This window comes from Physeter macrocephalus, unplaced genomic scaffold, assembly GCF_002837175.3.
Source record: "Physeter macrocephalus isolate SW-GA unplaced genomic scaffold, ASM283717v5 random_507, whole genome shotgun sequence".
NCBI classification, from domain to species: domain Eukaryota; kingdom Metazoa; phylum Chordata; class Mammalia; order Artiodactyla; family Physeteridae; genus Physeter; species Physeter macrocephalus.
The window spans coordinates 7,425-32,064 of record NW_021145793.1 but is presented as its reverse complement, the minus strand read 5'-3'; the positions used below and the strand labels follow the sequence as shown (position 1 = coordinate 32,064).

The 24,640-nt window shown below is 52.2% G+C and overlaps 1 protein-coding gene across 6 annotated transcripts in view; it reads right to left on the bottom strand.

Moving 5' to 3' along the window:
- NCKAP5L (NCK associated protein 5 like) overlaps window positions 1-23,807 on the bottom strand; it is a 31,273-nt gene extending 7,466 nt beyond the window's left edge. For 4 of the 6 annotated variants that reach the window (XM_024122936.3, XM_055083050.1, XM_055083051.1 and 1 more), the window contains exons 1-6: window positions 8,800-8,977; window positions 5,923-5,984; window positions 4,685-4,843; window positions 3,895-3,963; window positions 3,753-3,791; window positions 2,914-3,033 (exon numbers count right to left, since the gene is read on the bottom strand). In XM_024122936.3, coding sequence (XP_023978704.1) covers window positions 2,914-3,033; window positions 3,753-3,791; window positions 3,895-3,963; window positions 4,685-4,843; window positions 5,923-5,958 — 423 coding nt within the window. In that variant the 5' untranslated portion in view covers window positions 5,959-5,984; window positions 8,800-8,977. Of the gene's footprint in view, window positions 1-2,913; window positions 3,034-3,752; window positions 3,792-3,894; window positions 3,964-4,684; window positions 4,844-5,922; window positions 5,985-7,899; window positions 7,972-8,799; window positions 8,978-23,728 lie in introns of those variants that run through there. The other 2 variants (XM_055083049.1, XM_024122937.3) reach the window with 2 other exon arrangements.
- Window positions 23,808-24,640: the final 833 nt, after the last annotated feature.

Sequence of the window (24,640 nt, the reverse complement as noted above, 5' to 3'; positions counted from 1 at the left end):
GTGCTGTCCATCCCAGGTCCCTACTCCCACCGGAAGCTATGGCTTCCCATCCAGGGGCAGGGAAACATTCTTCCAAGTCTGCTCCTTGGGTGACGTCTCCTGGCCCAAGGTGTGGCTCTCACCACTTGGTCAGAGGAGCCTTGGGAGACCACAGCACAGGTAGATTGAAGAAGTGCAAGCCCAGGTGGCTGGGAGGTGGGACAGGGTAGGGAGATCTGGAGAAAGAGGAGTGCCCCTGGGCCAGCAGGCAGTGGCAGGCCTAACCCAGGTGTCCAGCGAGCCTCCAGGACCCTCTGCTTTTCTGAGGGGCCTCCTCCCCGATTACAGAGAGGGTGAGCCTCGAGGCCCCTTCTTGTTCTGACTACCCGTGACCCAGCATCCACAGGGTTGGCTGAGACTAACAGAAGAGGCATTTGTTACTGGGTCCTGGAAAAGAGATGGTGGGAGTTATCACTTCTGTCTCCCCTGAATGGCCTCATGTGAAATCTCTGCTCTGAGGATTACAAAAGTAGTATTGTTTTTGGCTGCACCACACGGCATGTGGGATCTTAGTTCCCCAGCCGGGGATCAAACCTACGCCCCCTGCAGTGGAAGAGCGGAGTCCTAACCACTGGACCACCAGGGAATTCCCATAAAAGTAGTACTTAATCACGGATCGCTTCTCTCTCATTCCCCTTCTGCTAGGCATCTCGACTAGATACAAGTCAGCTTTAACTCTCCCCGTCTCATTCTCCATGGCTGTTAAATCCTGTCTCTGTGGTGTCTCTGCCTCCCCTCCAGTCTGGCCAGCTGCAGCCGCTCCTGCAGCCCACGATCCTTACACCTCTGGCCCGGATGCTGCTCAGCATTTCAGTCTTTCTGACCTGGCTGGGTGGCTTTTCAATCTCCTGTGTACAAGGCAGCCTAAAGCACCTTTTTCTTCTTTGTCTAAAGCATCTCTGTGCTCATAGTCTCCTCTGCCTGCCCACTGCCTCCAGAGACAAGTCTGAACCCCTCTGCCGGCATTCCAGCCGGGCCTGCTGGTTCTTCCCTGACGCCATCCCCAGCTCTCTCGCACTCACTCTTTACACATCCTTTGCTCAAGTCCAGCTAAACAACTCTCGGCTCCCTAGGATTCCCTGCTCTGTTCCTTCCACAGGGAACCCCTTCTACCAGACCCCTACTGCAGTCTTTTAAAATCTCCCATCCATCAGGGCCCAGGTCTGACGTCACCTCCTTCAAGGAACCCTCCCCAGCCCATCTCTGATGGCCTCTCTGCCCCTTGGGCTCTTGGTCAGCAGTGTCACACTCTGTAGCCCTGCCTTAGTGTCCAGCAGCCCCAGCTCTCAGCGGTTACGTTCACTCTGCACAGGCCACAGCTCTGTCCAATTCCATACCTGTTGGCAAAGGCACTGCTCACAGTAAGAGCTTAATTAGCATTTGCTCAATGGAGCTTCCATCCTAGCAAAGCACAACTTGGAAATAACATTAATAATAACAACTAGCCACCAGTCATTGACTATCTACTACGGGCCAAGCACTAGATATTATCTCATTTAATCCTCACAACAACCTGCAATATAGGTATTTTTATCCCCATTTATAAGGGAAAAAACCTGTGGTTTGTGTGGTTAAATAATTTACCCAAGGTCGCACAGCTAAGGATCAGATAAGTTAGGGACCCAACCCAAGTTTATCTGAGGCCAAGGTTCGTGCTCTTTCCATTATGTCATGTTACTTCTGGGGAAGATAAATCTATGGTCCCAAACCCCAAAATTCATTAAAAAAATTCCCAATTCAAATCCCAGAATTCATTTAAGTAAAAAACAAACGATTTCAGGATGATCTACACCTCTGTTATCATCAGTCACTGAGAAGGGTATGGACAACAGGGTAAGATTGGCTGGTGTGGGTCAGGCCTCTGGGGATTCCTGGGTCAACCCTACAGCAGGGACAGACCCAGGGCAGGGCGAGCTGCAGAGTCACTGCCGCTGATTCACCCAGGTCTGCACCGGCCTGGTGAGACGGGCTGCAGAAAGGCCATGGTGGTGAGACGCTTCCTCTGCCAGGGGTCAGGTTACCCAGAGAGCTGAGGGCATCCTGCTCAGGATCTGGGGGCCAAGAGCTGCCTGGTTTGCATCACAGACACACAAATTCAGACATACACACAAGGTGTTTCTCTTCTCGTCAAGGTCGGGGTGGGCTGGCGGTGTGCTGGTTGACCTCAGAACCCACCGTTCACCTCAGGTACCTGGAGCTGTTCCTGATCCGCCCAGGTCTCACCCCATCCTTGGGGCTTCCCGACAGAGTGGACCCCAAGTGCCATCTTAACTGAGCCCAGGACTCATTCCCAGTAGCCTCCTGCTTCTCCTGGGTAAGGCAGGTTTCAGGGCTAGAACAGGGGAGAGCGTCCGCAGCCATGCTTGGGTCAGTGGGTGAGCACATGCAGCTAGGCATGCACAGAGTCATCCGGGTGAAGTGCCTTTCCTGACCTCTCTGTGACACCAAGCACTGGGTGCCTTACACCCGGCCCCACCCCTGCCCCTGGCCAAGAAGAAGGCAACGCAGAGGCCAAAGGGGCCCCTTGGGAGCTCGAAATAATTGCATTTTCAGCCTCCACCCATCTGAAGGCAGAGGAAGCAAGGATCTTCTCTGTCAACAAGAAGGGATACCATCCAGCTGGGCAGGGAGCACCTGGGAGATGGGAGAGAGCCAAGCTTAAGGGAACTCAGGAAGTTTCCCCCTTACCTAAGGCTTAGATCTATCAGGCTAGGTCGGCCTGCCCTGGATGGCCACAGCCCCCAGAATGGAGGGCAATGGCTGACGGCCTACTTCTGTAGGTGTCTGGGAGAAGAGAGGGTGATGATATTGACAGGGCTCGGGGGAGGCAGGAAGCCGAGATGTGAGGAAGGAAGGAGAATCTCTTGTGCCCACCTGAGGGAGGGAGCCTGCTGTGAGCTGAAGTTTCTGCTGAAACAGGGCGCTCAGCGTCTGGTTCTGCCGTTCCAGGTCAAATACCCTCTTCTTCAGCTTGATGCACTCCTCCCGCAGGTCCTGCCACCCCCGGGAGGTGGAGGAAGACAAAGAGAGGATGGGGGGGAGGGGGAGAGTGGTATGAGCACAGTTGCCTTCATCAGGGCAGCGGGCACTCCTGCTGGGCATGCCCTTCTCTTGCAGCCTCCTCCTGTGAGGGAGCTGACCCTGCCTATGTTTATGGCTATCACATCTTCTGGGGATGGTAAATTTTCTAATGTTTACCACCCCTGGTCAGAGGTAATTCCGTTCCCTTTGGCAACTTTCACAATCCTGGAGCCAATCCCCTGCCTCTTTGAAAGCACACGTCAAAGAAGGGCCCATATAAGGTAGAGGAAGACCTGGGGGTCAGAGTGGCCCATATGTCAAGAAATTACCCACACTACTTGAGTAAATATTTAGATGTCACCTTATGCTTACAACATCAACATTGCTATCAGGGCTATCGCAACCTGGAGAAACTAGCTGGGGCCAGGATAACAGAAGGATTCAAGCCCAAATCAAAGTTACCATAGCTCAGAGACTTGGCCTTACCTAGCCAGGTAGAACAGCATGGACTGTCCAAGACAGAGAAAGGGGACTTCACTGGAGGGCCAAGATGCCATTTCCACCCTCCTCTATTCCCTATCTAAGCAGGTACAGGGGTCCACAGGAAGGACCTCCCCTGCTGTACCCAGGGCCTCCTCCCAGGGCGTCTGGGCTCAGGGCAGAGGGTGAGAACGTCTCTTGTGGCCTTTTACCTTTTGGTTCAGTAGCGCCTGCACCACATGGTTGGCAACCTGGGGACAGAAAGGCAGAGCTGAGGAAGAGCTGTCAGCCAACCCAGCCTCTGCCTGGAATCGATAAGCTATCCACCCTGTGGGGAGCATCAGTTCCACAGACCTCGTCCAGACAGCGCTCGTAGGTCTCCCGCTGGTTTTCATTGGCCTGGGCGAGTGCCGAGTTCTCTGCCTGCAGGAAGGAGGAGGAGGGCAAATAGGAGGCTAAGGGATCATTCTTCCCCCAGGGCAAGTTCCTCTTGGGGAAGGGGAGGCAAGGAGTCTACTAGCTCTACACCTGCCCCAGCTCTTGGCTCTGGTCTGATTCTGCCAGGGGGAGGCCTGCAGACCCAGGGCATGAAGAAGGCAGAGCTGAGATGGCTGGTTTTTTGTTACCCCAACTTCAGTCAATGAGGCTGCAGGGGCTGGGGAGACACAGCAACCAGGAGGACCGAAGGTGGGAGGTGCCAAAAGTAACCCTTATTTCCCTGGGGAGAGGGCAGAGGAGCCTGGAGGGAGGAGGGCAGGGTCTTAGGAATGTGGAAAAAGGCCTAGTTTAAGGATCCATGTCTTTGTCCCTCAACTCCTGAGACCCTTCTTTCTGTGGTCTCTGCGGCCACCCCTTTCCTAGAGCAGGGGCATGAAAGCAGGGGAGAAGAGGGGTAAAGAAGGGAGACATTCTGGGGGTTAGGATGGCCCCACCCTTGCACACGCCTCTTGTCCTGAGCTGGCACGCAGGCTGCAGAGCAAAGAGCAAGGAAAGGGGTTCTCAGAGGGGCTCTGCTAAAGAAACGTTCAGCTCTGCTCCAGCCTGGCAAAGCTGGCTGAGAGGAAGGTCCCCCGCATCCCAGAACCCACCCAAGCTCCCCAGGGCCCTGGCCAGCACTGCTGCCCCCTGCCGCCCCGTGCCCCACCTCCAGCTCCCGCAGCCGGTGCAGGAGCTCCTGGCAGGTGCCTGGCTCCATGCTGCCCTCACCACCCTCTCCGGGCTTCGGGTTTCCAGGGCTCCCAGCCGGCTGGTCCGTGGCCTCCGACATCAGGCCCTGGGGACAAGTGAGAGAAGCCCCGGCAGGCTACTCCAGGGCACGGGAGGTGAGCAGAGGAGGAGGAGGACAGAGACGAAAGTTGTCAGTATTCTCGGAGTTTGGATCAGTGTGACCCCCATGCCACGGACACTGTAACAACTCAGGGTCAGGCTAAGACTCCTGCTCACGGGACAGATACATAGATTCACTATTCCCATCTCAAGAACAGAGACCATTGTTTTATAAAACCCATAATTGCTCTCGCCCTCTCACAGGTCACACAGACACTGGCCAGCAGCCAAGAAACCTGAATTCTCTGCTGACGCTGGCCTCAGACTGGCGCCCGTATCCTCTCGGGCAGAGTGGGAGGTGGCCTGCAGGCCTCCAAGACTCCCTTCAGCGAGGCCCTGGGGGACCAGCCTCTGTGTGCACATTGGGCCCTCCGCAGGGGTCTCGACACCTACCCCCCTACTGCTTGGCCAGCTCCTTCCTATTCATTCTCCAGGGCCCCCACTCCAAGGCCAGGTCAGGTACTGCTCCTGTACGGCTCTGTGACTGTCCCCCAAGGCTGTCAACTCTGCAAGGGCAGGGACACTGTCTTCACTTCACTGTCCACACTCACACTTCTTGGTATGATACGTGGCGTATAAGAGACAGACTGACAGCTGTACAGACTAGTGTGTCATTGCCTGAGCACACAGAGCCAGGGTTCTGACCTGTATTGCATTATGTGATCCCCGCCCCCTGCCCCCAAACTGTTGCCATAGTGACTGGCTTTACCTGACTAGTCTTCACCTTCCATTTGAGTTTCAATTTCTCAGCTAGAGGAAAGTACTCATTTCCTTCCTCTGCACAAATATTGTAGAAATTTCCAGTAGATGGGAAACCTTTCCTAACATAAAAGGTTGGAGGCCCCCAGTCTACCACCAACTACTTGCCTCCCTGACCCACTGCAGCTCCCACAAAAGGGGCTTAGCACTTCTGGACCAAGGAAGAGAGGAGCTCTCGGCAGCTATCAGGCATCTGAATGCTCTTCCCTCCCGTGGGGCACAGGGGCTGCCTCTCCCACCCCAGCCCTCCTCCTCCAGTCCCCACCACCAGCGCGCACAGGCGCCACAGCCTCTCACCTGTCTCTGCCTTCTCACCCAGGCTGGCACACTCATGCAAGCAGCCAGAATGGTCACCTTGCCTGTGGAGACACAGAGGGAGATGATGTCAGCCATGCATTTATTGGGTTCCTGCTGTCTGGCATCCTGGGCCATAGGGACAAACAAGCCAGAGAAAGCCCTGCCTTTATGAGGCTCCCATTCTATTGGGGGAGGCAGGTAATACCAGATAAACCAATGAACAGCCATCAGGTTCCAAGAAGGCTCTGGAGGTGACAGCAAGGCAGAGACCTGAATGAAGGCTGGATGAAATCCTGGAATGGGAAAAGCATTCCAGGCAGAGGAAAGAGCCAGTGCAAACGTCCCCAGCTCGCAGCCAGAGGGGAATGAACAGCCACAAAGCCCTTCCAAAATTCTTCTTTAATCCTCATAACCACAAAGGGAATTAAGTGCTATTATCAACACCTATATGTGAGATGAGGAAACTGAGGCACAGGAAGCTACACCACATACCCAGAGTGCATCCTGTGTGCTGGCACTTTCTCATGCATCATCAATCGCATCTGATTCTCCTATTGACCTTGTAAAAGGAGGGCAAGGCGGGGGTGCCAGCCTGGTCTGAAGCAGGCTCCAGAGGCAAAGGATGCTGCCCACATCATATGGCAGGTTCACAAAGCACATGGACGGGCCTGGGTCCCCCCTTCCTACGCAGCCTCTCTGTACACACACGTTGTACTGTGTGCTCTGTGGAGTTAGTCCCAGTGCTCTCAGAGCTTTGCAGTTAGAGAGATCTGGGTTAGAATCTGACTCTGCAAAATCTGTTCCTCACCTGTATAATGGGGATAAGAATACTTAGTCCAAAGGGTTGTTGGAGTATGAAGTGAGATAATGTATGTAGAGTGTCTTGCACGGACTCAATAAATGGAGGCTTTTCACGTTTTGGAGCCCACTGCTACTTCAGCGGTTCACCTGCAAGGGGACTCTGAGTCCCAGGCCCATCACCCAGGGGGTCTGAGCCAGGAGGGTCTCCTGAAGATGTGAGGTGCTGCCCCTCTGCCCTGCCCTCAGGGGCCTCCCCTTCTTCAATCCCGTCCCTGCCAGCCCTCCAGCTGCAGGGCCAGCCCAGTCCTCATTCTTCTCTGCCTGATACCCTAGAAAGAGAAAGGGTAACAGCAGAAAAGGAGAATGCTCCTTTCTGGGTGGGATGGGGGAGGGAGAGAGAACAAGCATGTGTGCACAATAATGGGAAGGGGGCTTCTGAAAACCAGAATAAAAGGAAAAACTGTGTAATTTTTTTTTTTTTTCGCGGTATGCGGGCCTCTCACTGTTGTGGCCTCTCCCGTTGCGGAGCAGAGGCTCCAGACGCGCAGGCTCGGTGGCCATGGCGCACGGGCCCAGCCGCTCCGTGGCATGTGGGATCCTCCCGGACCGGGGCACGAACACGTGTCCCCTGCATCGGCAGGCGGACTCTCAACCACTGCGCCACCAGGGAAGCCCTGTGTAATGCTTATTTTTAACACTTCCACAATCTAAAGTCCTCTGTTATTTTAACGTCATAAAAATGTATCAAGTATAACTTCATTTTGCTCGCAACATTATCATGCTTGATATATTTAGAAATGGACAGGCCTCGAAAGAAACGAAAAAAATTCAGGAAAAATCCTCCTTCCCACATACACAAATAGGGGTTAAAACCAAAAAAGGCCTCTGGTTACCTCCACCATTGGACCAGTTCCAGGCCACCCCACATCACCCATCTCTGGGCCACCATCCTCTTGCCAGGCAGAGGCTCCCACTGCTCTAGGAGAGGCCTGTTCCCACAGATCACAAGCGTCCCCTCAGCCCCCTCACCACTTAGTTCCCCAGTGGACACCTCCAGGAATAGAGGGGCTGGGGTGGGGAGTGTGAAAAAAAAAAACAGGGGGAATGAAGGAGGGGAGTAGGATGAACACGGCAGAGTCTGGAGGCCAGAAAAGGGAAAGATAAAACAGTAGAAACCTCGAGTCTTTGTTTTCTTCACACAACAAAAACCAAACCAAGGGTGAAGGTGGTTTAGGAGGGTATCTTCTCCTAAAAAAAATAAAAATAAAAATAAAAATAAAAAAGCATCCAGCTTAGGCATGAGGCCCAGACCGCGAGGGCTGGCTGTGCAGTAGGTATATGTGGCTTTGCGTGTTGAGGAGGGCAGGGACCCAACACACCCTACAAAGCCAACTACTGCCACCCTCCTGATCTGAGCCCCTGGGTATCCCAAGGCAGGGAGGCCTGAGTCCCACTGTGACCTAGGGGAGACCCTCCAAGGGACAAGCCCCCTAAGCGCAACAGCTCGGTCATGGGGGTTGGTCTTCGTATCCTGAGCAGGGCCTGGGAGAGGCTCCGGAAATGTCGGCTGAAGGCAGGCTGTGACTCAGCCCCACCCTGGGGAGAAGTTTTCTGCCCTGTGCCAAAGTGGTCCAGCCAACTCAGGGCGACGGGTTTTCTCTGTGTCTGCAGGGCCACAAGCAGAGGGCAGGCAGGAAGCTGTCAGCCTGGGTTGCTGAGTCACTCCGAAGAGGCCTGCATTTAAACTTGGCGCTGGGGAGACACGCATGCTGTGAGCAGGGTGAGTTTGAGCTCAAGATTTCTATGGTGAAAGAAAACTTCCTGCGTCTTTACCCTCCTCTAGGGAACATTAAGATGGAGAGAGATAATACCACCTCTAGCTCCCAATCTGAGCCCAGTTAGGAATCTGGTCCTTCAGAGTCTGGGTTTTCTACCCAAATCTCATGAGAAAAACAAAAACAAAAGCAAAAAAACTCAGGTCGGTTCCCCAGTGGCTATCCCTGCAGGGTCAGTGGGACCCACCTCCCCAGGGCCGAGCACCCTCGTCCTCCCTCAGGCCCCACAACTGCTACTCACAGCTTCTGTGCTCAGCCCACCTGGGGCCCAGGAAAAGCCCTGGCCTGGGTTTTTCAGGATGGCCCTGGTTTCAGGCATTCTTCTGGTGGGCCCACACCATATCCCAGATGGTGGATGTGGGTCTGGAACACATGATGCTGGCCAGGATGGGTAGGGATGGAGCTGCAGTGGGTGGGAGCTCGAGCTTGAATGGGAGGCTTCTCCCGCCAGAACTGCCAGCGGGCAACCCCGCCCCCGCAAAAGCCTGATTCAGAGGGAGGTGACCTCAGTGCCGAGGGGAGGGAGGGGGAGGAAGGGAGGAAGAGCAGAGCCTCTCTGGCCCTCCTTCAGAGACAGGGAAGGAGGAACAGCTGCTCAGGGGGTTTCTGGGTAACCCGGGGATGAGGTGCGTGCAGCCCCATCCCTGAGTGAATCTGGGTGACCACTATCTCTTCAGCCTAGTCACTCATGTAAGGCCCCCCAGCCCCAAAAGATGGGACTGTCCTGGCCTTTCAGTCAGCCAGATCAAAGGAGTAGAGTCTGCAGCTCCCACCCCCTCCCCAGCCAAGGCACCGGCAAGAACCCCTCCCTAAACTCAGAGCCCAGGCCTGGGAGGAAGGGGCCAGAGAGATGGCAGCAAGCCTGTCCTCCAGGCTCCCTTACCTTGGCCCTTAGCCAAGGCCTTTGGGCCCTGATGAGCCCCTCACTCACCAGCTGTTCCCCCCACCGGAGTCCTCTAGGGAAAAAAGCAAGGGGCCAGGAGGTGGGGGAGGGGAGGGCAGCTGTGGGAAGGCAGAGATGGAGCTCACTTTAATAACAGAATCATCCGTAACACAACCATTTCCCCTCTGCTCCCCCCATCCCCCAGCTGCTTTCTGAAATCCCAGTCACACCCAAAAGTCTACTTGTAAACAGCAACTTCTTCACCCACAGCAAACACTCCTTTCCAGACAAGATCAGCCCTGCACTGCCCTGGGGTGTGGGGAGGAAAATGAGGACCGAGGCCCCAGGGCATTCCTAGCCTGAAAGTGGCTACCTTAATCTGGCCTAAAGCGTCTTTTAGCCCTAAGTATTCCAACTGGTCTCCTCCCCGCTCAAGGAAAGAGGCAGACAAGAATTTCCTTTCCTCCTCCTGACAACTGGCCCCAAGACACAATAGCCCTTCTGAGAGGCAAGTGTCCATGGGGAAGGGGCCCACTGCACCCCTCCTCCAACTTCCTCTTCACAGGCACTCCAACAACCTCCAGACCATGGTATAGGTTCTTTCAAACTGACAGTAGGCCAGTCCCCTGCCTTTCCAGGCAGGGCAGGAGGAAGGGCAGTAGTGTTATGAGCTCAAAAGGCTTATAGATTTCAATACCCTTTATCTCTCCTCCCCCAGATCCTCAACATTCCCTGTTCACAGCATAACCCAACAATAAAAGCAACTGCTGGGGGTGGGGAGAGGGAAGGGGCTTGGACAGACACAATGGGTTTATTTACAGGGGCACACACCAGGGGTTCTTCAGCCAAGAAGCCCAGGCCCCACTCCCAAAAGCCCAGCAGCCCATCCTAGCCCGGCCAAGGGTACTGGAAAAAGCCTCAGACCAGAAGGCAGAAGGCTTATAGTCCCAACAATGCAATTTATTTGCTGCCTGACTTTAGGCAAATCACTCAGTTTCTCAAGGATAAGTTCCTTCATGCCAAGTGGAGGTTATTCTAGAACAGTGGTTCTCAAAGTGCGGTCCAAGGACCCCGAGGCCCTTTCAAGAAATCTACAGGGTCAAAACTATTTTCACAATATCACTAAGACATTATTTACCTTTTTAACTCTCATTCCCTCATGAGTATATAGTGGCATTTTCCAGAGACTACGTGATACGCGATAACATGACAGATTGAATACAGAAGCCGATATGAGAATCCAGCTGCCTTCTATTAAGTCAGACATGACAGATTTGCAAAAATGAAGAACAATGCCATTCTTTTCACTATTTTTTGTTTTGGAAAATATATGATTATTTTTCATAAAATATGTTAACATGGGTTTATTGTTACTTTTAAATGAATTAAATAAATGTTTAAAACTCTCAGTTCTAATTTGTATGATAGTAAATGTCAATAGGTACAGTCTATATGAATCAAAGCTCTTTGGGGTCTTCAATTTTTATATTGTAGAGGGGTCCTTAGACTCAGCAGTTTGAAAAGAATCACTTTTCTTAGAACAGTGTGGTCCAGTAGACCTTTCTGTGATGATGAAAATGTTTATTCCATGCTGTTCAATATGGCAGCCACCAGCCACACATGGCTACTGAGCATTTGAAATGTGGCTAGTCCAAGTGAGGAACTGAATTTTAAATTTAAATAGCCATATGCAGCTGGTGGCGACTATACTAGACAGCGAAGTTAGAAGATCCCTGGGATTCCTTGACTTGAGCATTCGAGGTCAATGCTTCTTTGCAGTCTAGAGTAGGGAAGGGAAGGGAAGGACAGGACTTAACACTCCTGTCCCCAGGGCTTTTGCTCACACAATTTCTCACTCTCTCTTCACCAAAGGAAGGCTATCTCAGCCACATGGGCAGTCCTGCTGGCACTCTCACCAAGGCTTAGAGTTACTCTCTCATTCTCTGCAATGACTCACACCCTCCCCAGTCGCCTCAAACTTCTGGTCTACCACCTCCCCTCGCTTCCCCAGCAGATTGAAGCCAGCAGAGGGGAAACCCCTCAAACCTCCCGCCACCACAGTCCCAGCCCCATCGGAATCCTTTGTACTTCCTTCTCTCCTCCTGTTACAGCAGAGGGGCTGCCCTTTTCGCAGGCAAGGCCAGTCCTTCCTACCCCAGACCCTCCCCATTTATGTCTTCACAGTCTACTTCCTGAAGGGATCTTTCCCATCTACCTTTACAACTTCTCAGGTACCTTTCATCTTAAAAATAATTTCCCCCTGACATTTCTCCAGATACTGCCCTCTTTTGCCTTTCACAGCCAAACTTCTCAAAAAAAGCCATCCTCACTTCTCACTCCTTCCTCAACCTGGTCCAACTTCAGCAGTAGCTGCCACAACGCTAAATCGTACAATATTTTTCAGTCCCCGTTGCCTTCTCAAGCACAAATGCCTCTGGTGGTCACTTCCTGCTGGACTATGTTTTTTAAAGCTTTGAGACATAGTTCAACTCCCACACAACTCACCCATTTAAAGTGTACAATTCAGTGGTTTGTAGTATATTCACCAATATATACAATCATGGCCATTGTCAATTTTAGAACACTTTCATTACTCCTTAGTTACCAGCCCCTCACACCCAAACCAAGGCAACCACTAATCTATTTTCTATCTCTATAGATTTCCCCATTCTGGACATTTCATATGAATGGAATCATACAATAGGTGGTCTTCTGTGACTGGCTTCTTTCACTCTGCATAATGTTTCCAAGGTTCATCTCTGTTGAAGCATGCATCAGTACTACATTCCTTTTCATGGCCACATAATATTCCATTGTATGGCTATGTCACAATTTGTTTATCCATTCAGCTATTGATGGACATTTGAACTGTTTCCACTTTTTGGCTATTATGCATAACGCTGCTCTAAGCAGTGTTCACACCAGTGTACAAATGGTCTGGATGGATGTCTTCATTTCCTCTTGGGTATACACCTAGCAGTGGGATTGCTGGGTTGTATGGTGACTTTAGGTTTAACTTTTTGAGGAACTGCCAAATTGTTTCCCAAAGTGGATGCACCATTTTAGAGTTCCATCAACAATGTGTGAGGGCTGCAATTTCTCCACATCCTCACCACTTGTTATTGTCTGATTTTCTGATTCTAAGTCACCTTAGTAAATGTGAAGTGATTTTTTTTTTTTTTGGCTGTGTTGGGTCTTTGTTGTTGTGCACGGGCTTTCTCTAGTTGTGGCGAGTGGGGGCTACTCTTTGTTACAGAGTGCGGGCTTCTCATTGTGGTGGCTTCTCTTGTTGCGGAGCACGGAAACTAGAGCGCAGGCTCAGCAGTTGTGGCACACGGGCTCAGTTGCTCCGCGGCATGTGGGATCTTCCTGGACCAGGGCTCGAACCCGTGTCCCCTGCATTGGCAGGCAGATTCTTAACCACTGTGCCACCAGGGAAGTCCTGAAGGGATTTTTATGGTTTTGATTTATATTTCTCCAATTGATGATGTTGAACATCTTTTCATTGGCTTATTGGCAATTTGTATATCTTCCCTGGAGACAAGTCTATTCAGATACCTTTGTCCATTGTTTAGTTGGGTTATGTGTCTTTTTACTGTCGAGTTGTAAGAATTCTTTATATATTCTGAACACAGGTCCCTTACCAGATATATGATTTGCAAATGTTTTCTCCTATTCTGTGGTTGTCTTTTCTCTGTCTTGATAGTGACCACTTCCTCCTGGACAACGTTTCCCTTGTCTACCACTCTCTGCAGCTATCTTCCACCTCTTCTTCTGTGTTATTTATTTGTGAGTGTATGTGTGTATACCTTAAAAAAAAAAAAACAGACATAGCAGCATGTTCTCACTGTTCTACATCATTCATTAGCAAAACAATTAAAAAAAAAACCCCACATGTGGTCCAGTGGGTAAGACTCCAAGCTCCCAATGCAGGGGGCCCGGGTTCAATCCCTGGTCAGGGAACTAGGTCCCGCATGCATGCTGCAACTAAGAAGTCCACATGCCACAACTAAAAATCCCACATGCTGCAACTAAGACCTGGTGCAGCCAAAATAAATAAATAAACAAATAAATAAATATTTTTTTAAAAAACCACAGACTTTATTTGGATCTTAACCAGTTTTTCCACTGATGTCCTTTCCACTGGTATTCTATCCCAAGATCCGATCCAGGATCCCAAATTGTACTTAGTCACCATGACTCCTTAGTCTCCTGTGATCCATGACAGTTCCTCGGTCTTTGTTTGTTTTGGCCGCTCCAAGCGGCTTGCAGGAGCTTAGTTCCCCGACCAGGGATCGAACCCAAGCCCTCTGTGGTTAAAGTGCGGAGTCCTAACCACTGGACCGCCAGGGAATTCCCAGTCTTTGTCTTTTATGACCTCGACACTTTGGAAGGTAACTGGTCAGTACTTTGGAGAATATTTCCTAATATGAGTTTGATGTTTTCTCCAATGAGATTGAGGTTATGGATTTTGCGACAGAATATCACAGAGGTGATGTGCCCTTCTCAGTTCATTCTATCAGGGGGTGTGTATACATGATGCTGAGATGTCTTATTACTGGTGATGTTAACCTTGATCACTTGGTTAGGTGGCGTCTACTAGTGGGTTTCTGTACTGTAAAATGAAAACATACTTTTTCTTTTGTAATAATAAATATTTGGGGGGAGGGCAATACTTTGTGACCATGCAAAATCCTGCTTCTGCATAAATTTTCACCCACTCATTTTAGGATTCATCAGTGGATCTTGATTGCAGCAATTACTATGGTGCCCTAACAATAATTTTCGATTTCCCTCATTCCTTGTAATTTATTAATTGGAAGTTTTCTGTAAGAAAAAGCTGTCTCTTCACTCCCATTTACTTAATTCCATATTTGTATGAGTATGGACTCACAGGCATTATTTTATTCTTTGGATTTTAATCCAATATTATCATCACCACTTATTTTACTGCTTAAATTCCAGCTTTGGCCATGCTTTCAGGTTGGCTCCTGTGTCCTTTCAACATGCCTCCATTAAAAAAAAATGTTTATTTATTTAACATTTGCTTATTTTCTGGCACGAGAAGATGTTCCAGGCTGATCTTGTATTTTCCCTGCCACTATCTCTTTTCCAAGGGAGCTCTAGCAGAGCAATCTTCTTTCTAAAACTGTAAATCTGATTGCGTCCTTCCTGCTTCAAATCTTCCCATGACCTCCTACTGCTTTGGGGACAGATGAAAGCCCTCAACATGGCCCTGGAAGCCCTGCCCTGGGCTGGCCACAGAGCAACATTCTTCTGAAAAGCTGTCCTGGACTGACGTGGCGGCCCATGTTGATCTCTCTTCTTCAAGTGCCTCCTGCAGGATCAGTATTTCAAACTGTAATGCGCCCTGTTCTCTAGTACTCCCTGAGAGAAGCAACTTCCATGCTGTTAGAAGGGGAGCTCCCTGAGGAGGGCCCTGCTTATATTTCCTTTTTCCCCCCCTGCTTCCTGCCAGGGCACTGCTCCTGCCAATGAGGTCCTGAACCTGGTGATCTCCTTTCATTCCAGACAGAAAAAGACCAGAAAGACAGGACAGGTGAGAAGGTACAGTGGACTCATCAGGTTCCCTTAAAGATCCCCAGTGACGGCCCCCAACCCAAGTGGCTCTGAAGGTCCATATGACAAGCCACACTGAGAAGTGAGCAAGGACATTTTCAGATTTGTCCCGAACATTGATATGACCTTTTCCAAGCTCTCAACCTTCTCCCAGATCTCAGTGATGCCCTCTGGCAAAGGGACTAATCTATTCATTCTGCAAATATTCTGGACAGATCACTCAGTGGGATGTACAGTGCTGGGTATTGGGAGGCAATTTAGAGATGGGTCAGTTCTTTTCAGACTTCTTGGAGCTTTCAGACTAGTAGGGGATGTAAGACATGTAGGTAAATAGCTGTACTGTGAAGGAGGTTCCACAAGAGAAGTCTTTCGAGAACTTTAAAAATCAGGAGAGAAATATTAAGCTGGAACAGTTTTTCAGAATTTGAGCATCTAGGGAACTCAGCCTTTATAGACAGATAGGGTTTAGCTACAAGGAAAAGGGAAGGGGGTCATTCCAGGCAGCAGGAGGCAGAAGTCTCTGGGTGTGTATGGAAACAGAATGACTCAGTGCAGCTGGACTGAAGGGCATTTGAAGGTGAGTGTTTCTTGGTCCCCTGGCCCAGGCTAGTTACCAACTCATCTCCTATCCCCTGACCGAACAGGAGAGTCAGCATCTTTTCAACATCCTGGGTGTAACCGGAGACATATGCTGGGTCCCACAGGAGGAACAGAGGCAGAGAGGCTCCTGGAGACAATACCAGAGCTGACAACTGGAACTTCAGCTATCTGCTCTCCGATCCAAGAGAAAAAGGGCCTGGGAGGCTGCACAGCCTATTGGCTCTCAGGCTGCACCTGCAGGCCCCAAGGAGCTGGGCATATACTCAGCCAGCCCCCCATGCTCAGTCCCTAGTGCTCACTCCCCCAGGCTTCATATCCTGGCCCCTTTCTTCAAAGGGAACGGGCTCTGGCCAACCAAGTGTCTTCCTGTCCAGGCAGCTTTAGTGTTGACTCAGTGGGTGCCCTTTGGCCAGAGCCCATAGGTGACCTCTTAAGCTGCCAGCTCTGCTCTGGGAGGAGAAAGTAGCTCTGGTTCACCCACAATTCCGACTAGGCTCTGCTCATTTGTGCCCATAAATGGGAGTCAGGCTTCCTTGATTCCAGTCTGGCTCAGCCATACTGCATTCCCCTAGGTGAAGCCTAGAAACCCCTGGCTCAGTTTTCTTATCTGTCAAATGGGGTGAGCTCTCTCTCTGACTCCTCTCTTCCCAGAGGGCATAGAAGGATGAGATCACATCTGGAAATGGACTGCATCTGAGAAGAGAGGTCCCCTTGTGTGGGGTGGGGGACGTGGGGGTGAGGAGCCCGGCAGGGCCTTTAGGGAGAAGCCCTTGGATTTGATGCTGCCTTCCTCCTATGGGCCCCACAGTCTTCCCAGGAAAGCAAGGGGGGTAGAGAGGAAGGGACAGCAAAGCCAAGAGCTTTAGCCTTCTTCTAGCCCCGGGGACAGGAAGTGAGGTGCCGTCTACAGAGGAAGTGAGAAGCAAACACCCCCCAACTTCCCTTCAGCCTGCAGTGGAAAGGAAGGCTCTAGCTTCAGGAGCCCACAGGCCCAGAGCTGGGGAAACAGAAGGCAATGGGGTGGAGGCAGGGGAGTAGGCATTTTCAGCACCATCTGGCAGAGAAGGGGGCCTCTTGTCTTGGACACAGTACAACTCAAGGGGTCCAAGACATCCCACAGACTGGGGTAGTGGGGAGAAGAGACAACACTGAAGTCAAGTTGAGAAACCCAGCTTTCCAGGTCACGTGGTACCATTTCTGCAGCCCTGGCCCCAGACTCCTGCCCCAGCTCTGTGCTGTGTCATGTGCCTGCCCCTAACACACGCACATCCCTCACACACCAAGGTGGGTAGGGCCTCTGATTACCTGGTCTCATGGTACTTGTCCTTTTTTTGCAGCCTCCATCACAGCTGTAACTTTATAATTGTTTAATTATTTGATTAACATGGACTTCTGGGATCACCACTGTACCCCCAGAGTCTGGCACCACACCTAGTACTTAGTAACAGCTAGCCATAGCTTGAGAATTCCTTGGTTTTGGCATCCGAATGAAGTTTGGTATATGAAGGTAAATGAACCCTGCTCCTGGCCTGGGGTCGACTGGGGGACCCTGAGGTGGGTGGTGAAGGTCAGAAACCAGAGTCCCGACATGGTGGCAGAAGAAATCTCTGTACACGCAGATACTGCCAACTGGTGACAGATGAAGACAGTACATTCTATATGCTATCTTTTGGGCAAGGGGTGGGAAAAGAATATATACTTGTGTTTATTTTTGTATTAAAAAACAAGGGATATGTAAGAAATTAATAAATGATTATCTATGGAGGGAGAAGGGGTGGAGGGGGGAGTGAGATTTCTCAGTGTATGCCTTTTTGTATCATTTTGATCTTTGGACTATGTAAAAAAAAAAATCTAGTGAAAAAATAAAAGAATATAAAACAAAAAAAACATGTTAGAAGGAATAACCACTTGACCAGGTGATTTCTAAAGCCCCTCCCAGATGGGGCCATCTACTCTCTTCTTCCCACATTAGGAAGTAAGGACCAGGCCCCAGGACAAGGGAGGGGTGAAGAGGTCTAGACAGATGAGTGTGGGGTCTGGCCAAGGAACACCAGTGTCTTCACTTTCTTTCTTCCCAGCAATCTCTCCCCGATCTAGGGGAGAGGCCCCCCAGCCCCCGCTGTGGTGGGCATTGGTAGCAACAAACTATTCAGAAGTTAGGGGACTTCCCTGGTGGCACAGTGGTTAAGAACCCGCCTGCCAATGCAGGGGACACGGGTTCGATCCCTGGTCTGGGAAGATCCCACGTGCCACGGAGCAACTAAGCCCATGCACCACAACTACTGAGCCTGCACTCTAGAGCCCGCAAGCCACAACTACTGAGCCCACGTGCCACAACTACTGAAAAAAAACATGTTAGAAGGAATAACCACTTGACCAGGTGATTTCTAAAGCCCCTCCCAGATGGGGCCATCTACTCTCTTCTTCCCACATTAGGAAGTAAGGACCAGGCCCCAGGACAAGGGAGGGGTGAAGAGGTCTAGACAGATGAGTGTGGGGTCTGGCCAAGGAACACCAGTGTCTTCACTTTCTTTCTTCCCAGCAATCTCTCCCCGATCTAGGGGAGAGGCCCCCCAGCCCCCGCTGTGGTGGGCATTGGTAGCAACAAACTATTCAGAAGTTAGGGGACTTCCCTGGTGGCACAGTGGTTAAGAACCCGCCTGCCAATGCAGGGGACACGGGTTCGATCCCTGGTCTGGGAAGATCCCACGTGCCACGGAGCAACTAAGCCCATGCACCACAACTACTGAGCCTGCACTCTAGAGCCCGCAAGCCACAACTACTGAGCCCACGTGCCACAACTACTGAAGCCTGCGCGCCTAGAGCCTCTGCTCCGCAACAAGAGAAGCCACCGCAATGAGAAGCCCGTGCACCGCAATGAAGAGTGGCCCCCAGTCGCTACAACTAGAGAAAGCCCGCGTGCAGCAACGAAGACCAGTGCAGCCAAAAAAATAAAATAAATAAATCTAAAAAAAAAAAAAAGTTAGGGCTACTTCCGCCTGGGTAAGAGGTGGGTTCATTCTTACCCCTGGGAAGGGGGTAAGGTCTGGCCAAGGGCAGAGGCAGAGGTGGGAGCTTGGGCAAGGGGAAGGTTTGGGACAGGTAGGGGTAAGGTAGGGTAAAGGACTCCTGAAGTGCCTGGGGCTTCCGCGGGCAGGTTCTGGGGGTGTCTCAACAGATCCTCACACAAAAGGGCCAATTACAGCCCTCATATCAAGCCAGCTGGGAGTGAAATGAATCAGCCCCTGGAAAAGCAGCTGCTGAGAACCCCAGGGCCACACCCCAGGAATTCCAGGGCCTCTCACATTCCCCTCCGGGAACGACCTCATCATTCTCCTACCCAGAGGGTCTTCAGGGAAGGACAGTTTCAAGCCCTGCATTATAGTGAGAACTGCAGACCAACACCCCAAGCAGCACTCACCACTCAAGTCTTGCAGGCAACAGCATGAGCAGCAGAATGAAGCATCTCTCCTTGTAAAATACCTATACTTTTTTTTTTTTAAAGCTTAGCAAGTCCTGGAGAACTCCCAGAGCTTAAGGACCAGCATAAGGTTCAGGGAGCTGTGCCTGACTGGGCTCTTCTCAGCAGCTGCTGGATTTTTAGAAATCAGGAATAGCAGCAATGATAATTCACCTTAATAACAACCTGGCCTCCTCAGGCCTCTTTCATCTGTGTAACTCCCAGAGTAGGGAAAATGTTAATTATCAAGCAGGTGCCACACCCCAGTGATGATGTCTTATTAATCCATCAGCACAGACTGGGAAACTGAGGCCCAGGGAGAAAGACCTGGCTCACATGGAGCTAAGGATATAGGTGCCGAGGGCCACTGGGCAGTGAACTAGAGGTGCTAGCTCCATATCTGTTGTGCTTTGGGAAGGTGCTGAAGACAAGGGCACTTCTTTCAGAGTCAGCCAGACCTGGGTTTGGGGTGAAGGTGAGGAAGACCCCAAATATGTGCCCCAAGCCCCCTCCCCAGGCTGCCAGGGCCTGGTGGAAGCCTTGGCAGGGAGTCCAGGGTTCTGATCTTGAGCCAAAACACTACTCTCCCAAAGCACTGTAAAGCAGGCCAACAGCTGCTTTGAGCATCTCCGCCATCTCTGCAACATGCACAGGCACTACAGGCTAAGTGAGGGCTCAGCTCTCCAAATAGCCCCATGTGACAGGCGCAGTCCATGAAGTGGGAGCAGGAGGCACCTGGCAGCCAGGTGGGTAGATCAGATCAAATCATGTCAAGTGGGGAGATTGCTTCTTTGGGACACAAGCCCATCTCGGCAGCCCCCACCCACCTTTGGCACTGACCTTAAGATAATGAGATCTTTTCTACAGCAAGGCCTGCCTAGTCGGTCACTGCTTTAGAAACCAGCAGAGGAGGCGCAGCTGGTCTGTGCCTCCTCCAGGACAGGAGGGGAGGGTGGTCACAGAAGACCAAAGATCTTTTCCCACTGTGGCCGTGGAGGCAAGCAGCACACACTTGAATGTGGATGAAGTGTAAAGATGGAGGCACTGCTTGTGCAGATCCATCTGCAGCCTACTACGCGCTTGGTACTGTGAGAGATGCTGGGAACAGACACAATCTCAGCTCTGGGGAACCATAAGTACCAAGCCAGGGAGCAACCAAAGACCTTGTCTTCCAACCCTCCAGGGTAGGGCCTGGGGAAAAATATTAAGGGTGTTATTCTAAGGGATTTGAAGTTGTTTTTCTTCAGCACGTTAAGAGAGCTGACCAGAGCCCATGGGGGACCCTGAGATAACACTCTGACCCCTAAGGGCTTAGCTCTCCACAATATCAGGTTCAAGAACTGCCCTCTCTGCCTTAAATCTGGCCAGGCCCCCTCATGCACAAGAAATTAAGGCAGAATGGTACAATGTAAAACACTAGACCAGAGTCAGGAGCCCTGCCTCTGACACTCATCATTGTACAAATCACTTCCCCCTCTAGACTTCAGTGTACTCCCCACTTTTTCAGTTCCCCATTTTTAACGTGAGGGCATTGGACTAGACTGTCTCTAGAATTCCTTCCAGCCTGTGACTCTATGTTGTTTTGACGTAGTGGCAGATCCCAGATTGATTTACATAAATTTGCATGTTCAATCAGAAATCCCAAACTCCAAGTATAGAAAATCCAATCAGTCCATTAGTGCAGCCAGACTGGGGCTGGAGGAGTCTGCCAGGTTTGGGTGAGGATTGTCAAAGCAGACAGTGGTAGTGGTGGTGAATTAGGGGAGGAGCTGGGGAAGCAGAGGCAGAAGCAGCATTTGTTCTGAGAGACGTGCTTCTGGTGACCCAAGGCTGAAGGGGCCAGGGACCCCTCTTTCGCTATCAGGCAAGAGTCCTTTCTCCTCCTGCTTCTAACAGGGCCTCTGGCTGGCTGGCCTCAGAGCCACACCCCAAGAGGAAACGGCAGCCTCTGCCTAGCAACAGCCACATCCTTCACTCTGACAGGGACTCCACTGTTAACCACTTTCTGGGAAACTGACCTTCCTGGGAGCTTCCATTCTCCACCCCAGGGGTTTCTAGCAGTGAGGAAGGTTTCCTTGGGCTCTAACCTAAATACCTCCGGCTGTAGCTTCACTCTCATGGGCAGCAGGGCCCAGGGAAGAGGGCTCCTGGGAAGCTAGCAGAGGGAAAAGCAATTCAGGAGAATGTGCTCCACATCCAACAGATCCCACGGCCTTTGAAACCACCACCTCTCCTTTGACATCTCCCTCAGCACCTGGGAGACCAAGGATAAAAACAAACAAGGAGAACGTGAAGGCCTTTGGTTCTTGGGCTAGAGAGCAAGTATTAACCTGGAGAGTCTGACTCCTGAGAAAGCTCTACCCCCCAGGAGGGAGGGAGTCTGGGAAAGGTGGGGTTGCGGCAGCCTCTCCCTGCTGCTGCCTGGCTGGCGTGGCAGGGTCTGGGAGGCTGGCTGGGTGAGGGCAGCAGGGAAGATTCCTTACGCCTCTTGCCTGGGAGCTGGGGGTGTGAGTACAGAGGTGAGGTGAGTAGGGCCAGTGGGTGGGATGGGCAACAGCAGCGGGGCTCTCCTTGTCCTCTTCCCATAACAGGGTAGATGAGTGTGCTGTACTCCCTGGCCCAGATCCCAAAACAAGTCCCAACAGCTGAGATGCAAACTGTCTCCTGGGAATCTGCTTCCCGTGGCCCTTGGCTGCCTCCTCCTCTCTCAACCCCTCCCCAAAGGCACAGCTCAAAGACTGGCCTGCCAGGATGTCTCACCAGAGGCCTTGATGGGTGGGCCAAATCCCAGCCAGCAGGAGTTCATACTCCAAGGCACCAGGGGTGAGCGGCACAGTGGCTATTCTTAGGCAGGATAAGGGAGTCTGCACCCCTCCACCCAAGGTCCTATTCCTAAGCAACTTACCTCTTCAAACTTAGCCACCCTGGTGGAGGACCTTACTCCCCTCCAATTTCACTCATCAGTGGAGCCACACAATGTCAAAAAGTGGAAAGGAATAGTAGAGCTTTCTAATCCAACTGCTGAATTTTACAGATGGTGGAAAAGAGCACCAGAGAGGCAAACTACCTTGGCTAAGGTCACACAGCAACCTATGAAGAGCAGGGACCAGAGCTTCTGACTCCCAGTCCACACTGATAACAGCTTGGTCCTCATACACACTGGTTTCCACTTGCCTATTGTAGAAGGGCCTTCTTCCCTGCAGCCCAGGCCATCTGCCTCTCCAGGTTCTCACTCTCTTCCAAAGGCCTGAGCTGGAGAGAGATGCTGGAGGGCTCACACCACCTCATGAACAGACCACAGACTGAAAACAAAGTTGAACCAAGTGGAGATATCTCCCTAGACAGGGATGCAAGTGTTTCTCTGAGGTAAGAAACCCACTAACCCCACGTTGTTCTTAGAAAGACAGACACCCAATAAATATGAGCAGTGAATTTTGTGTCTCCGTTCTTGAAAGACAAGGAGTCTCTAAGTCAGCTGGCATATCTTGCAAGAGGGTCTGCAACAAGGCAACTGGGCTAGGTTCACTTTCCCCAAAGTACTGCCCACAGAACCATTAGACACTGACCCTTAGCTACTGTCCTCCAGGACCACACCTGTCCCAGGCATTTGTTTCCACCACTATCTCTGGCAGACAACTGTGCTTAAGCAGGAGGACCTGTGGGGGAGGGAGAGCAGTGGTAGGGAGGGCATAGAAGCACTGCCTTTACAGCCACACAACCGGGCAGCCTAAGACCCCTGGCTACTCAGGAAGGCAGGCATTTAAGAAGTAGCAGCTGGACAGGCTGGTGGATAGAGCTGAGACACCTGGAAAACCAGGCCTGTGGGAGGTAAGGGTCCTCTGTGCCCTTGGGTCAGTGCCAGGGCTAGAGAGACCACGGGGGCTGGGGTTCAGACAGCCGCTTTCCTAGTCGGCCTAGGCCAGTGGAGTGTCGGGCACAGATAAATTCTCTGCATTCTTCTGGCACCGCAGCCAGGACCCAGAGAGCCTTTCCTGCAAGAGCTGTTCTGGCTTCACTCCCTGCCCAGCCCTTCTCCCTTCCTCAGCCTCTCTTTAGTGTTCAGCCCGCCCGGCTACCCTTCTCCTTCCCGCAGTCCCTCAGAGCCACTGAAGGGTCGTTCCGGGAGACCCCGATCTCTCCGCCTCTCCCACACCCTACCGCCCCAGGCCACGGAGACAGCAAGGAGTGCGAAGAGAAGCCCGAGGCTCGTCTCCGCGCCTGCGCTTTGGGGAGAGCCTCCCCCGCGCAACAACCCGGCACCGCTAAGCGGCACCCGTACGATGGGATGCGGGTGGGGTGGGGTGTGCAGCTGGGGCAAGGTCAGTGCTTTCAAAGGGGGCGGTAGACCGGCCCCCGGAACATCCCCCTCTCCGGAAAGTTTCCCTTCCGGGGCCACGGAGTGTGCGCGAGGATGGCGCGAAGGGCGGGAGGGGGTGGGGTGGGGGTGGACAGAGTCGCGGCCGGACCCCTCGGCGTGAGTGAGGCGGGAGGGAGGGGAGGCCAGCGAGGTCCGGCAGGAAGCCGTGCCGTCCTCTCCGACCCAAGGCTGCCACGAGAGCCCTACCCTCCATATCTCTCACCCCTAGCCCGGGCTTACAGACCCCCCCACTCGCCTCCCTTTAAATCGCAAGTGGGCCCAGAACTCACCGAAATCAGGTGTTGAGCTGGGCCAGGGCAGGCCGGATCCGCCAGGTCCATGGCCGCGGCTCGGGGGAGGGGGGCAGAGAAAAAGGGGGGCGCTGGGGCCGCCTCTTGATGTCAAGGCTTTAAAGGGGCCAGTGAGCCCCGCCCCTCGCTCAGACCCCGCCTCCCCCTCCCGCGCAGCCAATCCACGTTCACCCTGGATGCGCGCCCCTCCCAGCCCCCTCCAGATGTTCCCAGGACGAGAGCTAGGTCCGCCCGGCCCGAGCGCGCCGCTTCCGCCCTGGAGGAAAGGACCTCCCCTCCCCCCTATAGCGAAACAGACTTCCCAGACCTGGCCGGGTCGGGCCCGGTAAACCTCCCCAGTGCCGGTGTAGGAGAAGCCGGGCTGGGCCGAGCGGGGGTGGAATGGGGGCATCTATAGAAGAGAAAACTAAGTAGGTGCACGCGGACCCGTGGGCATGCGCGTCTGCTTCTGTAGGGCTGGGCGTGCACGTGTATATGTGATTGTGAGCGTCGGTGTTTTTAATTTGCCTTCCTGCATACGTGTTGGGTGTAAATCTAAGGGAAGAGGCTTGAGTGACTGCTTGGCTTTAAATGCTCCCATCTCCCTTTTCTTCCTCCCAGATCGGGTCCTTCCAGCAATATGGAAACCTGGGCGCTGGAAACAGGCTCTGCGCCTCTCAGAGCAGTGCTGGCCTTTTCCTCACTGGTTGAGGAGGAGGAAAGGCTGACCAGAAAAAGGATACAATCTTGCTCTCAGCCACTTGCTGTCTCAGTGGGGGCGAGTTCCTTCCCTGCTGAACTAACTGCGTGCTTGAAGGAGGAAAGGCAAACAGCCCACCTAGGCCCCAGCAGGGCCTCAGAGCTCCCTTCGATATCATTCTCATTGGTCCTTGGTTAAACAATTATTTGCCC